The following is a 15,057-nucleotide window of genomic DNA, read 5'->3' as shown; positions in this document are numbered from 1 at the left end:
TCAAAATTTTGCATATTCCCTTTAAAATTTCACACCCCGGAAACTATTTAGCTTTCCCCAAAGCGCTGGCCTATTTTCTTCATGCCCACTCACTTCTTAGTTACTTTATTCCACTTTTCTCTTTTCTCATTCTTCTTTTTTTCTTCTTTTTTTGTTGAAAAAGCTAGTCATTAACTAACAAATCCGAGTTTTATTACAGTACATATCAACAATAATTTTCAGGATATATTTCCAAAACCTCTTCCTTCGAGGTTTCCTGGCCCATTTTGCTGAGGTGTCGGTATGTTTGTTTTGTGATCTGGCGATGTAGTTGAATTGAACGTTCGCGAATTTTCTAGATAGTTCTTTGATTTCCTTTATGTGAACTGTCGATTGTCATTGTATTGGAGATTTTGGAGGTGCTTTATAAGACTTTGGCTATCACTATCTATGATGTATTCTTCTATTCTTTCCTTTTAAGCATCCCAATTTATATATATTTCGGTTGATGTATCTTTGTATGTATTCAATTGACACATTCTCATTCCGGATTATACTTATATGTAATCAAGACACCTCATATGACGTACAACACAAACTTGGTTTCACCACAGACGATACATTTGTACATACTTAAAGATAACACTGAAATTGTACTTGTCTTTATGTCGAATATTTTGGAAAAATGAAAACTCCACTTAAAAAATTGTCTTCGCATTATTGAACGCAGTGAACAATGAAAATGAATTTTGGTGATTATTATTTGATAATATGATTAGTTTGTAGACAAGGTTGATCTTCAATGGAAGCATATAGTATTATAATATGATGAAACTTTTATTACCTTAATCTAGAAATCTCTATCAATTAATCGAGACTTGTATGTCTTCCCAAAAGAAACACCTCATTGTTAACTTCACTGGTTTTCGAAGTTTAAACTACCAAAGAGCAAATCTCATTTGTCTCAGATAGCGCAAACTATTAAGATCGTATAAACAAACCTACAAATCTAATTAACATCTCAACCAACTTTAATTAAATAATATAAATATCGAGCGAGAAACACCTCATTGTTAACTTCACTGCTTTTCGAAGTTTAAACTACCAAAGAGCAAATCTCATTTGTCTCAGAGAGCGCAAACTATTAAGATCGTATAAACAAACCTACAAATCTAATTAACATCTCAACCAACTTTAATTAAATAATATAAATATCCAGCGAGAAACACTACCTCCTATATAAGTTCAAAAACATATGACACTAATCTTTTTTTTTTTTGGAAGTCGACTAGGATCTACGTATGTAGTTACATTTGGCACTTGATACATCATAGATGTGATAAGCTTGATAACCGCCCACTCAAATACTAACAGAACCCTTGATACATCATAGATGTGATAAGCTCGATAACCGCCCACTCAAATACTAACAGAACCGAGCCTATAGCCCAACAAGACATGGCCTAAAGCCGAACAACATTATTTACACCCTAATAACCCCAATTCAAATAACCAAAGGTTCCACCTTCTCTGGGATTCGAACCTGGGACTTTCAGGGATTTCTGGAGTTTATGTCAACACCTTAGAACCAATTGAGCTACCAACTGTTGACGACACTAATGTTATAGTACTAATAAACTCACTATTGCCAGTTTGCCACCATCTAGATTTCTAGAAAGCCACTATTGGTCTGTCACGTGCCACACGTGCGCGACAGCCTAGTCTAGACTCTAGCAAATGGAATCACAGATTCACGATCTCACATATATAAAGTCAAAATTGTTTTATTCAAGAGAGGTAGTCAAAATTGTTTATTCAAGAGAGGTAAAGTCAAAATTGTTTTATCTAAGAGAGGTGAAGTCAAAATTCCCCAATCTCCCATGTCTAGATTCACTGTATCAACTACCCTTCCAAATTAGCATCTCATGAAGAGGGGCTCCAAATTCAGCCACGGAATCAACCTCTCTCTCTCTCTCTTTGTGGCGCCATAATTTTTCTCTCTCTAAAACTTTTGAATTTGGTTTGTTTATTAGGGTTTTCTTATTTCTAGTTTAACAAACTAGGGTTTTTTTTTTTTTTTTCAATTTCATTCTTCTAGTGCCAATTACCTCTAATTCGAATTACTGGATTAGCTATTTCAACAACAAAAAAGGAATTACTGGATTAGCTAGTGAAAGTTCAGTTTTTTATATTGAGTTCAATTCAGTATTGGAATTTACTGGTGTTCCAAAATGTTATCTGTTTCGAAGTGCATTAGGGTTTGCGGGTTGTTCCAGAATAGAGCAGAAATGGGTGCTCAACAATTATATCGAAATTCTATTAGTTTTTGTGGGTTTCATAATAATTTGAGAGCCTCTGTTGTTTCTTCTCATGATCGTTGTTTTAGGGGTGGTTTCGGTGGATTGAAGACAGAAAAACATTTGTCGTCCAGAAGATTAAATTATAGGCTAAACGAAATGGATTTGACAAGAAAAGGTGGTTCTTTTACACATATTAATGGGTTTTTATCAGATTCACCTTCATCTTTTGGGAGGAAACCTTATAGAAATTCAGTAAGTCAAGTTACCAATTCTATCTTCATTTTAATTATTTCAATTAAGAAGTTCAATTTTAGGATTTCGAGAATTGGGTCTCATATTAGAGAAATGGTTGATTATTTAATAACAAGTTTTATGCAGGATTCAATGAATAAAGGGTATGCATTATTTTCATCGTCAGCTAGTAATGTTTCAAACCCAACATCTAAGCAAGTCGAGAAGAAGATCGATAGTAACAATGTAGATAAAGGACTTTCAGAGGAAATGGCCGATACAGTGATCCTCCGAACTCTTGCAAAGTATTTATGGTTGAAAGATAATGCTGAATTCCGTATGAGGGTGGTACTAGCAGTGGGTCTTTTGATTGGATCAAAGGCAAGTTTTGTTTCTCTTAGATTATCTTATTTGATGGGATAATGGATTATGAGTGCCAAATTCAATAGTTAAAGTCATATTTGTTTAGCTAACTATTTTCATGTTTCAATATCTTTCAGGTTCTAAATGTTCAAGTGCCATTCTTATTCAAGTTAGCTGTGGATTGGTTATCAACTGCAAGTGGTACTGGTGCCACGTTAGCCACGTTTTCATCTGCTAATTCAACCCTTTTGGCTCTTTTCGTGAGCCCTGCAGCTGTTTTAGTTGGATATGGGATAGCACGGGGAGGGGCATCTGCTTGCAATGGTATTACATGTAATCCTTAACTCTAGTCTATTGTTAAGTGATGTCTGTCATTCGATTGAGTACATGGAGCTGTTCTTTTTCTTTGGCTTGGAAGCTGCAGGGAGTTTGTCTATATGTTTTTTTGTCATTGCTTAGTGTGTCTGTGTGTGTTTCAAGTTCTTTAGAAAGAATTTTCTGACTTTTCCCTCTGATTTTTTAATTCTTCCGCAGAATTGAAGAGTGCGGTGTTTTCCAAGGTAGCCTTGCGAACAATTCGCTCAGTTTCTAGAAAGGTATGCAACTGACTCTCTCTCTCTCTCTCTCTATATATATATATATATATATATATATATATGTAAGTACATTTTTTAAACTGATGTATATATATATATATATATATATATATATATATATTTATATATAATCTATGTATGCCAAATAAGTTGTATTATGAATAGTTACCATTAAGCCGCTGATTTGTGCAGGTGTTTTCACATTTGCACGACCTTGACCTCCGTTATCACCTGAGGTATTATTTCAATGATCATAGTTTCAAACTTTCAACTAACTAAGAATTTGCTTCTATTCGTATTCACATGTTGATACGCCTCTATCTTAATTTCTTTCTCACGTAGTTTTTAAAAGATCTACTTAAAGTACTTCATTGTGTAAAAGGCGATTTCACGAATAGTTAACATACTGACTTATATGGTACGATACACTACAATTTTACTTTTCAAAAGAAAATATAGACTGTAGTTAATTAAACAGTCAGGTGTCCGTAGACTGTAGGACTGCAACTTTGATACCATTTAATTTGATTTTCTGAGTCAACATAATGAGTCATTAGGAACATATGACCTTATATGTCAACTACCGTTCGATTAGCTTCCATAGAAGCGATAGCATAAAATATCACCATCTGTCAATTAAAGAGTGGAAGGCTATTACTGACTCTGTGCCTATGTTTTCAGCCGGCAAACTGGTGCGCTGAATCGAATAATTGATCGTGGAAGCCGTGGAATAAATTTTATTCTATCTTCCATGCTTTTCAATGTTGTACCCACCTTCTTGGAGGTATTACTATATCATGCTTTGCGTTATGCTACCTTAGTTAGGATATGTTTGTTCAATTGTAACTCAGGTGTTCCTAGTTAATAGGGTTGTTACTGGCAGTAACCAGTGTGTTGCCTTTTACGTTTTATCACTGCTTTAATATACTCTTTTTTCCCCTTCGTTTTTTCCTTTCAGATTTTTATGGTTGCTGGTATACTGGCATATAAATTCGGAGCCCCTTTTGCTTGGATCACATCCTTGTCAGTTGCAGCTTATATAGCTTTCACATTGTCTGTAACCCAGGTAAACTCTATTGATAATTCACACTCTTCTCGAGTTACACATTTAACCTTCTTTCTAATTTGTTAAGGAAATGATTTTCTTGCTAGTTATTTTCTGCTTGTTATGTTGGCTGGCTTGGTTAGGAACTGTGTCAGACGAATCCTTTTTTAGAAAAATACTGAAGTGCCAGATGCCATTTTCTAAATCTTTTTTACTTTCTTTCTAGTGGCGAACTAAATTTAGGCAGATCATGAACAAGGCTGACAATGATGCAAGTTCAAGAGCAATTGATTCACTTGTCAATTATGAGGTAACCTTTGCATTTTGTACTCTTCTCGTATGTCTGTGAATTCTATTTTGAGAAGGAAAAAAAAATTGTTATGTGGTAAATGTCACTTGTTCCTAATGTAATATTTGTGTTTCTAGACTGTGAAGTATTTCAACAATGAGAGTTTTGAAGCTGAGAAGTATGATGAGTTTCTAAAGAGTAAGTTGTTAAGATATTAATATATTATATATTTTTCTTATGTAATATACTATTTTACCTTATTAGACTCAAGTATTTTGGAATGTAACTATTTCAACATGTTCGGCATTTCTTGGCAGCATTTCATGCATTCTGCCATGTGTTACGAATTGGTCAATGTCAATTATTTTGTTATTCCTATGTATGGTTTTATTAGCTGATTTATGATTGTGATGCTTTTTTTGCAGAATATGAAGATGCAGCTTTAAAGACAAGTAGTAGCCTTGCCTTTTTGAACTTTGGCCAAAATTTGATATTTAGCACTGCTCTTTCAACAGCAATGGTACTCTGCTCAAATGGAATTATGAATGGGGAGATGACAGTCGGTGACTTGGTAAATGTTCATTTTTTTGTACTTCCCTCTACCTACATATTTTTATCTCTTGTTTCATTTCAGAGACTTAAATTTGAGTTTGGGTTGTCAGGTTATGGTAAATGGGCTTCTTTTCCAGCTATCTCTTCCTTTGAACTTCCTTGGCAGTGTGTACCGCGAGACTAAGCAGAGTCTTATTGACATGAAGGCCATGTTTCAATTACTTGAGGTATTTCATGAGAGTTCTTGTTATAGTTGTTCTGTTGAATTTGAGGTTAACTGATTGTTGGCACTTATTTGAAACCAAACGTGTTACCCTTATTAATCCCCATACAAACTATGTTGTGCTGTTCTATCATCTGTCACTTGTGTTTTAATAGGTTTACCTCGAGTTATATTTGTCTCCTCATGTGTCTGCAATTTTGTTCTGTTTCCTTGGTTACAGGAGAAGTCTGAAATTCAAGATACACAAGATGCTGAACCATTAAAACTAAGTGGAGGAAGCATTGAATTTGACAATGTAAAATTCGGGTAGGCGCAGCTATCTCTATCAGCGACTCCCATATTTGTTTTTGTTTTTCATTGAGATTCACAATTGATGATTGACACAGTTTTTCGTTCTGTGTTTTAGATACTTGACAGAACGAAATATTCTAAATGGAATATCTTTCGTTGTGCCGTCTGGAAAGAGTGTAGCAATTGTAGGAACCAGTGGCAGCGGTAAGTATTTAGAGGTGTTATTCCTGTATTTCCTCTTGCAGCATCGGGATGGTTCAAACTTCTTACAGAATTTTGTATGGGGTTCATATTTGAGTTTATGTTAATATTATTTTCTCCGCGACATTACTTCACAAGTGATTTTCCTTGCACGTCTTTTTTTCATGCAAAATTTGGAGTTAAGTTTTATGCTCATTAGACCGCAGGAAGTTGTATCTGTAGATAATTGTGCATATCAAATGCAACTTGTTCACAGAATAATATGTTCTTCTGAATTCTGAATTATGCAGTAATACTAATACCTAAATAATCACTCTGAGTTTTATTTGCAGGTAAGTCCACCATACTTAAATTGCTATACAGATTTTTTGACCCAATTTCTGGAGCAGTAAGCAACTATGTTTATACTCTTCTTTCTAATAAATTTTGCGTACTTGGTATTTTACACCTCCAGTACTTTCACATCTAGAAATAGTGTTGTCAGCTTGCACCATTTTTTTACCTCTTATCGCAAATATTGTACCATTTCGCATTTCCAACTACACAGATATGCGTCTACTATAGTTTAACAGATAAGAATAGATGGCCAACATCATAAGAAATTTTGTAGATACTACATGTTGCTCCTAGGCATAACCTCCCACTGTTATTTCTGATGTCAACTTTCAAGCTTAGTAAAGTTTGTTTTGACAAAGCCCTGTCTATGCTTAAGGACAACATAAGTTAATAACAGTACATACTAGGTCTTTGTAATGTAATTAGTCGTTTCTAAATGTATTTTTATGTGTATATTCGAGATTAAATCTCTTCAGTGAATTTACATACGCGTGAGTTTTGTGCTCCTTTTCTCGAAATGCTGCTAAATATATAATTTTGCCAGATAAGAATAGATGGCCAACATATTAAGGATGTGACAGTCGAGAGTCTCCGGAAATCCATCGGTGTTGTACCACAGGATACGGTAAGTCTGCGAAAGCAGTTAAAAATTGCTATTACACAGTACCGAAACATGACCTCTCTCTCTCTCTCTCTTCCGCTTCTTGAGTTGCATTAATACGAGTTGTAGTAAGTCTTCTGTTTTTTTATTGATTCGTGTCAGGTGCTTTTCAATGACACTATATTCCATAATATTCGTTATGGTCGTCTTTCAGCAACTGAAGAAGAGGTTAGTGGTGAATTCATTTTTATTTACTGATTCATTCCCTTGGTTCTGCCTCAACTAATTTCTGGTTTTCTTTTGGATTTCAGGTGTATGACGCCGCTCGACGTGCAGCTATCCATGATACAATACTGAGGTTTCCAGAGAAATACTCAACAGTTGTTGGCGAACGTGGACTTAAGGTTAGTTGTTCGCTTATTTACATGCTTTACATCATCCATGGGAAAAATTGATTACTCAAGCTCACCCATCACCAATATCTTCAAAAAAAATTCTACCAGGCTTAGGCCCTACAGGACATTGTTTTGTCTGTGGTGCGGGCTCTCATAAAATCACACGTATATCATAGTTTCTAGTGACGGCTTTAGGTCTATTGCATATGCACATGAGAAGATCCAAATAAATCGGTTGGGCTTGTTGTTGCGAAAAGTAAACCCAAAATTGCATCTGTTCGTATGGACGGGTGGACCACGATATAACAGGGTTTTGAAGTTGTTCCTAAAAAATGCCATGACCGAAAGACCTTAGGAGTGTTCTATAATTTCCTAGATAGATAGATGGATATAGTTGATATCTTGCGGAACGAAAAGAAGCACGGTTCCAGACTTCCCATTATTCAAAGCATTGAGGTAATTTAAACTTTTCTTTTCACAGTTAAGCGGTGGTGAAAAGCAGCGGGTGGCACTAGCTCGTGCATTTTTGAAAGCACCAGAAATTCTGTAAGTACTTTTACGATTTAAGGGAAAAGATGATACATTAAGATGTTAAACTCTATATAAACTTAAAAAGATCGCGACTAAGAATAGAAGGGCCTACCTTGAGAAGTCTAGACTCTTGACCACAATGTAATCTATTACTATAATGTTTATACTGAAAAAGCCAGGCCAGGTTGTCTTTGAACATCGATTTGATTCCTGGATTGCTATTCAGCTTTTACCAACTCTTCTTGTTGACCTTAAAAGTGCTTTGCCAAGATTTTCATTTTAGTTTTCATTCCACAAAATTTAAAGAGAATCAGTTTAATGAATATGTTATAATTTTTCTATTCCTTGTGGGTTTGTACTAGGTTATGTGATGAAGCCACAAGTGCTCTTGATAGTACAACAGAAGCAGAGATACTGACTGCATTGAAATCCATAGCAAATAATCGAACATCAATCTTTATTGCACATCGCCTTACTACTGCTATGCAATGTGACGAGGTACGTAGTTTACTTCTATGAATCTCCATCAAACTACAAATAGTTTTGAATTTTTTGAAGCATTGTGTTTATCGTCACATTATTGTTGTGAGTTTATCGTCATAGAATCTCAAAGATTCAAATCTTCGTGATAATGTTCGTAATATGCAAAACTGAGACTGGGAAGTTTTGAACACTACATATAAAAAGAAGCATATGAATCTCTAGTTTGTTTAATAGACGACATAAGGCTCGTAACATCTGCACAGGACCACATGGTCCGAGTTAACAAGAAAATCGTCTGTCAAGCTAATCTATTATGTGGAGGGAGCGGGGAATCAAACCCCGGACCTCGGGTATCAATAAGCTTTTAAACTGCCTTTTTACAACCACTCAACTAGCTAAGTGTTGTTAGTCATATAAATCAAATTAAGAGAAGGAAAAAAATTGGAGGAAATTCCCATACTTTGACCATCTATAGTTTCAATGAAGCAATCTTTCATTCTACAGGTAATTTTCAAAGTTTGAGTTCCTTGGAAAAGGAAGACTTGTTCAAGTTTGGTGTGAAGTTAATTATCAAATCTTTTCATTTTCACCCCGCTCTTCCTTTCTATATGATATATTGGTGATGTTGCAGATAATAGTTCTGGAAAATGGATCGGTGGTTGAACAGGGAAACCATGAAGCTCTGTTGTTAAGAGAAGGAAGATATGCTCAGCTCTGGGGACAGCAGAACAATGCTGTCGATGTAAGTGATTCGTCCGTCTAAGTCAAGAAGTAGACAGTTTTATTTACTCAAAACAGTCTATACGTATAGTCCTTCATAACAATTTTACACAATACTTCTGTTTTTGGATATCACGAAAACAGTTTCAAGCAATATATAGAAATGTACAATTCTTTTCCCCATCCTCAAAATTTTAGAATTCTTCTGAACCTAGTTTTGATTTATCAAACAGCTGATACATTAATTGTTAAGACTCCAAATTTGTTTGAGAAACCAAGCGAACATACTGATCCAAACCCTAACTCCATGACAAAGCTTCCATTTTCTTGGGCGCTTTCAGTTTATAGCAAACCACATAGTCTTGGTTGTTTTTTTTCCCAATTTTACTAACTGCATGTTGAATACGCAAGATCGTAGGGCCCTTAGGCCTTAGCGTAAGAACTTAAACACGGCTCAAAATGATCCTGGAGTCTGAAGTTTATCTCGCCTTCTACAAATATCGTGGACGGAAAATAGAATTAGATGGATTGTTGTATAGACTTTTTGAACCGTAATTTTTATTTCTTGAGGCCATTTTACACTAATGACATTCTACCAGAAAAAGACGAACAGTTTTAATAAAATTTTTTTAGAACGTGTAATTTAATGGTTTTGGAATAAATGGACAACCACCTGGCTAAACAGTTGCTGGCAATAGGTCTTCATTGTTATACTGATTCAAAATAACGTTTCTATTGTATTTGTTTTGGTTGGTAATGGACAGAAATTCAGGAATCGTGGATATAGCTTGGCACAAACAATAAATACCTAATGTACATCGTCGAAGGAATCAACTGAACTTGCTTGTTCTTCGTCGGAAATATAAATTTTTTGATTTTTGGAAATCGCATTTCACTCTTCTAGGGGTCTAGCACACGTCTCCCTTCCTCCTACTTGAATAAGGAAAAACATGAAGCCACAACACCTCCAACCACAGTTTCAACAGCTTCAACCCTGGCGGCGACATTCTTTCTGTTTGTTGTTCAATAATTTTGCTTCTCCCATCCTATATATGTAACTCACGCTTAAGCAGTTGAGACACTTAATACAACTCTATTTCTCTCTCTTCCTTTGCGAATGAAGAGATCTTAAAAAAGAACAAAATATCGGCTTTTAGAGTACAAAGTACAAACCTCCATTTCCATGAAAATCAAAAGAGAGATGAAAGGGAGAGAGACCACGAGCGAAGGAAAACAACTGAAAGATAAATACCAAACAATAAACTGAGTGTCAGTCTGTCTTGAACAAACAAGAGGGTCACAACCTACTGATCATGGGCCATCCAAGCCATCGAAGAATTTGTTCAGGAAAGAAGAGACAGGCCAGGGTCGGCTTAATGGCGAAATCCAACCAAGTCTATAGAATCAAAACTTTAGAAATATAATGACTATATAACAAACAGAACAAATCTTATAACATGAAATGCAAATTCCCACACTGTTTCTGTAAAAATTTCCAACTTATCATCACACAACACATTATTGAAGTGCTTTGAGCCCAAAAAGAAAGAAACAAGAACATAATTATACATACTGACTGATACATGGACACTAATTGACACATCAACCAGATTTTTAACTGCAATTCCTCTTATTTGAACTAGCAACATAACAGATACCGATTGCTATCAGTACATTCCTGACTCAAAAACAAGAAAAGGAAAAAAAAGAAGAGGAAAAGGTGTCACGCCTGTTAATGACGATACCTGTTTAGAATAGAGACCACCATCTTCTGTTACTTTGCCTCTGGTTGGGCCTTGATGATGAGCTCACTCCAGACAATACAGGAATTTGCTGATTCTGTTGGCGGGGAGAGCTATAACGGTGCCTGAAACACAAAACAAGAACAATACCTACTAGACTCATAAATGGAGCAGCAGCAAGAGAAAGCCATCTCCCTCTGCTACTTTCTCTACCCGAGGAACTATCTTTGTCGGAATCTACGTTTACCAAATCTCTCTGCTCCGCTGTTTCATTGATGTTACTTAAAAACTCATGAATTTCATCTTCTGCCTCGTTATCAGAAGATATGTCAGAAGAACTGTACTCGCTAGATTCATCATCCTGCTCGATCTCGTTAGTGGAAATTCTGGTCCCAGTGCTACGTTTCCTCTCTTCATAATCAATATCGTCAGTTGGAAGCTCATACCGACATAGAGGGCATGAATTTCGTGTATTTAACCACGGCAAGATACAACAAGGGTGGTAGAGATGCGAACATGGAAGTTCATTTACAGTGATACCAATGGATAGAGGATCTTTACAAACTGCACAGACTAATCCACCATTTTTTTCATGATTTTCATTAATCACTACCCGAGGCAGATTATCTACAAAAGATGCGGCAGCTGGTGGGGCTCCTCGTTTAGAATGTTCAGCTTCTGCAAGTTGCTCAAGTAGTTGTTCGAAGCCACTTGCATCAAGATAGTCACCTGAGTTTCCAATATAAAAAGATCTCTCAGATGTCTCAGAGTTGCCGACAGTGTTCGGAACATGAGGACTTATTATGCTTTCTCGAAACGTCCAAATATTGTCCCCATTTTCAGGAGATTGGAAATCTCTAAACCAACTAGAAGGACTAGCACCGGCACCAGCATTCATCAAAGCACCTTGGATCCAACCTTCTACTCCGGAAGTTTCTTCAACAGTTGCTTCTTCCCATCCTCCATCTTCTTCTTGATCATCTGAGTTCCATTGATTAAGGCCAGCATGCATTGGGTCGATGTCGGTATCACTGTCAAAATCGCTTTCGTCACCTTGCTGGACAAAAACTTCTCTCTCCGTGAAATTATGCCCATCCACGGAAATATCTGAGTCCCCACCATAAGCACTAAATGAAATAACGTCGCTCTCTACATGGAAAGCCCCAAACCCACCAAAGCTGATAGTAGATTCGTTTTCCCCAAAAGCAGAATCCAAATTATCATAGCCCTCACTTCCATTATCAGATAAAGGCCTCCAGAATCTTGTAGATCTGCTTGGAGTGGTGTCCGAATTCACGTTTGGTAGCTCCCTTGTAACACTATCCCCATCAGCTATTTGAGACTGCTGCTCGGAGAGAGAGTCTGGAATATCATTTTGGTTTTGCCTCACTAGATTAATTAGACTTGAGAACTGATGTGAAAAGAGATCTTCGATTGACTCAGAACTCAAGCTGTTTCTGGTTGTTCTTCCTGTAATTGACCTTCTTCTATGAGAGTCTCTCATGGTTGTCTCAAGATCTTCAAGAAACATAACTTTACAGTCTCCACATATGTTAATGGTTTCCAAGGAATTAATTTCATTATCTAGTGAGAAAAGTCTTCGGCATATAGTGCATTGTGCCTCTGGTTGGTCACCACCCTGAACTACTAAACTGTTATTTTGCATAATTTCCACCGACTCAGAAGAATCTTGAGAACTAGTTTGAGATTCTGCATCCATATCGAACTGGTGGGAAGCAAATAGACAAGAAATAACATGAGAAATTCATAAGCAGCTTAAGTACAAAAATAAACACTCAAATATGTATATGATTCCATCCAGATTCAAGAAACCATTTAACCGGATGCCAGAATGACTGACATAGGAACTGCAACCAGCCAGTAGTCTCGAATCTCAATATTTTCTAGATGAACCCGTCAAGGAGAAGTTATAAAAAATTAAATCAGGAACTCCAATTCATGTCATATACATGATAAATAGGAAATTAGATGAAAAGCACATTAGAATATATTGTCATCAACAGAGATTTAATAATTATTATCAGCGGGAGAGGATTAGAAAACATATTTCCATATCAATGTAAAAATATCATCACATACTAGTTTTAATATTATATTAAAAAGTAGAGTAGAAATCCTTGGCGCACAAGGCGGGAAGCCCCAAACTCTAATTATCAAGGACTCTTCCAACTTTTCAACAAAAAAAGGACCTTCCAACTAAACTCTAATCATCGAGGAGTCACCCAACTCTAACATCCATCATACTCTCAAACAGCTCAAAGTTAGTATTTATTACATAATACGTGGTTACGAGCTCTCAAACTGTTTGCAGGGTGTTAACTGAAGTGGAATAAGTGAATCGCTTCTTTTACCTACCAATACTTGTCAAATCCACCACAAATCAGACTATCTCAAACAGTAGAAAAGCGTAGCAATCAGCTCTATTTTCTATCCAGAGATCACATCTTTCAACATTATTGCTTCAGTTCAGGGTACCCAAGCCCATATCCATAAAGACTTAACAAACCCTAGCCATGTTTGGTGCATGGGAAATGAATGTGGTTTACCGGGAGAATATCAATCTAGTAATAGTAATACTTTACTATATTGTTTGGTTTGGTGAGGAATACAACTAAAGATTGCTTTTTTTCCCATAGGTTATTTAATTGACGACTCCGAAGGACAGGGAATCACAAACCCACCATTCTTGTGTTTATGATTCTCTCTTTTGGATGAATAACTTCATATATACTAGAAAGACACTTCGATCGTATATGCTGGAAAGAAACCAGAAAAATCAATCTCACTGATAAAAGTTTGAGAATCAAATTAAGCTAAAAAAACAGAGTAAAAAAGATCAATTCTATCGCAATTAATAATGTAAAATCAAAACCAAGGGACAAACTACGAAAGAAATTTCAAAAAAGTTACCGGAAGAAGTGAAGATCAGGAACGCCCAATTGAAGTGATCCGCTATGTCAATATCTACTCTCTCAACACTAAATTCCTAATGAACATCGAACCCCAAAAAAAGGAGACAACTTGTACGCAAAATAGTGAGTGATTAGCAAGTACGTGGATTTAGGGTTTCAAATTGCGAGTTCGAGTTGAAGAAGCTCATTGTATTGAAAAAAACTAGGGTTCCAAAGAATCAGAGAAAGTAATTGTTTTACATTATAGAGGAACTGTGATGAGAAGGAACATTAATTTACTATCTTATTAGGGTTTGGAAACTCGGAATTGTAGAGGAAAAAGTTAGGGCTTCGGGGGATCAGAAATGTGGAGACTAGGGGGTTTATTTGGGAATTCATCAAAACGGTGATTTTGAGAGGATAATTTGCTAATACCCCCTATTTTATGATTAATAGATTTTTTAATCCCTATTGTTTGCTTAATAAACTGTTTGACTCCCAAAATTAACGGGTGTTTCATGAACTGTTAACTGAATCTTTGCCTTTCCAAATTTGCCCCCCCTTTTTGTAATTTTTTTTTTTCTCTTTCTCTCTCTCATAAATTTATCTCAATCTTCATGGACCCCCATTAATAACGTTCCAACTTTTCTTTATCTTTTAACAAGACACTAATTTAAACCACACAATAATGATAAATTGAACATGTAGAGTCTCATAATTATCTCTTCTATTTTCGATGTTTGAAGAAGCGCTCGTCTCACTGTTTTTTCTTTCTCGAAGAACAAACTGACTCATTGTGTTTAGAGATAACGTATGGGTCCCAAATCTATATAGTGTTTGCACATGTTAATTTACATGAGTTATTATGGGGATTTGGGTTAGTCATTGTGTCGATTGTGCTACTGAAGGCTTTTGGAAAGTCGTAACAGGAGAGCACCCATCTTGGGGTGGGCTTACTACTTAGATGCTTTCAACAATTATGTGCTCCGTACATGGGTACCTAACTATTATAGTGGGCAGAATAATCGGTACACTAGGTGTGTCCGTCCTGGTCCTCTCCAACTAGGGAAATGTCTTCTCAATGCTCTAACGCTCGGATATGGACCAAGCGGTCTCACGATGTTCTAAACCCATCTCTCATACCACTTTGGTAGGCCAACGAGCCAACTCTTGGAACATATTGAGAATGAATTGTAAAGGAATGAGAAGTGAAACTAATGTTTCCTCCCTCCCTCAAATTTTCTCATGAATGAAGGTCCTCTCTACA

General features: G+C 36.2%; 2 protein-coding genes across 2 annotated transcripts; one reads left to right on the top strand and one right to left on the bottom strand.

The window, feature by feature from the left end:
- Nucleotides 1-1,588: 1,588 nt before the first annotated feature.
- ABCB25 (ABC transporter of the mitochondrion 3) lies at nucleotides 1,589-10,280 on the top strand. Its single transcript, XM_086655080.1, has 21 exons — nucleotides 1,589-2,531; nucleotides 2,658-2,891; nucleotides 3,011-3,197; nucleotides 3,408-3,469; nucleotides 3,662-3,705; nucleotides 4,151-4,253; nucleotides 4,428-4,535; nucleotides 4,741-4,824; nucleotides 4,941-5,001; nucleotides 5,229-5,374; nucleotides 5,466-5,582; nucleotides 5,799-5,884; nucleotides 5,985-6,073; nucleotides 6,403-6,458; nucleotides 6,951-7,031; nucleotides 7,170-7,235; nucleotides 7,319-7,411; nucleotides 7,884-7,948; nucleotides 8,296-8,431; nucleotides 9,048-9,158; nucleotides 9,901-10,280. The coding sequence occupies exons 1-21, from the start codon at nucleotides 2,211-2,213 to the stop codon at nucleotides 9,946-9,948; spliced, it is 2,298 nt and encodes a 765-aa protein (XP_086511206.1). The 5' UTR covers nucleotides 1,589-2,210; the 3' UTR covers nucleotides 9,949-10,280.
- Nucleotides 10,281-10,568: 288 nt separating this feature from the next.
- Nucleotides 10,569-14,236, bottom strand: LOC147568679 (uncharacterized). Its single transcript, XM_086655081.1, has 2 exons — nucleotides 13,810-14,236; nucleotides 10,569-12,604 (listed from the first exon to the last, which is right to left on the bottom strand). The coding sequence occupies exon 2, from the start codon at nucleotides 12,596-12,598 to the stop codon at nucleotides 10,886-10,888; it is 1,713 nt and encodes a 570-aa protein (XP_086511207.1). The 5' UTR covers nucleotides 12,599-12,604; nucleotides 13,810-14,236; the 3' UTR covers nucleotides 10,569-10,885.
- Nucleotides 14,237-15,057: the final 821 nt, after the last annotated feature.

Source organism: Eschscholzia californica, unplaced genomic scaffold (genome assembly GCF_041429995.1).
Source record: "Eschscholzia californica isolate CP2 unplaced genomic scaffold, dmEscCali1.0.p SCAF_1, whole genome shotgun sequence".
NCBI lineage: Eukaryota > Viridiplantae > Streptophyta > Magnoliopsida > Ranunculales > Papaveraceae > Eschscholzia > Eschscholzia californica.
This window is presented reverse-complemented; position numbering and strand designations above follow the sequence as displayed.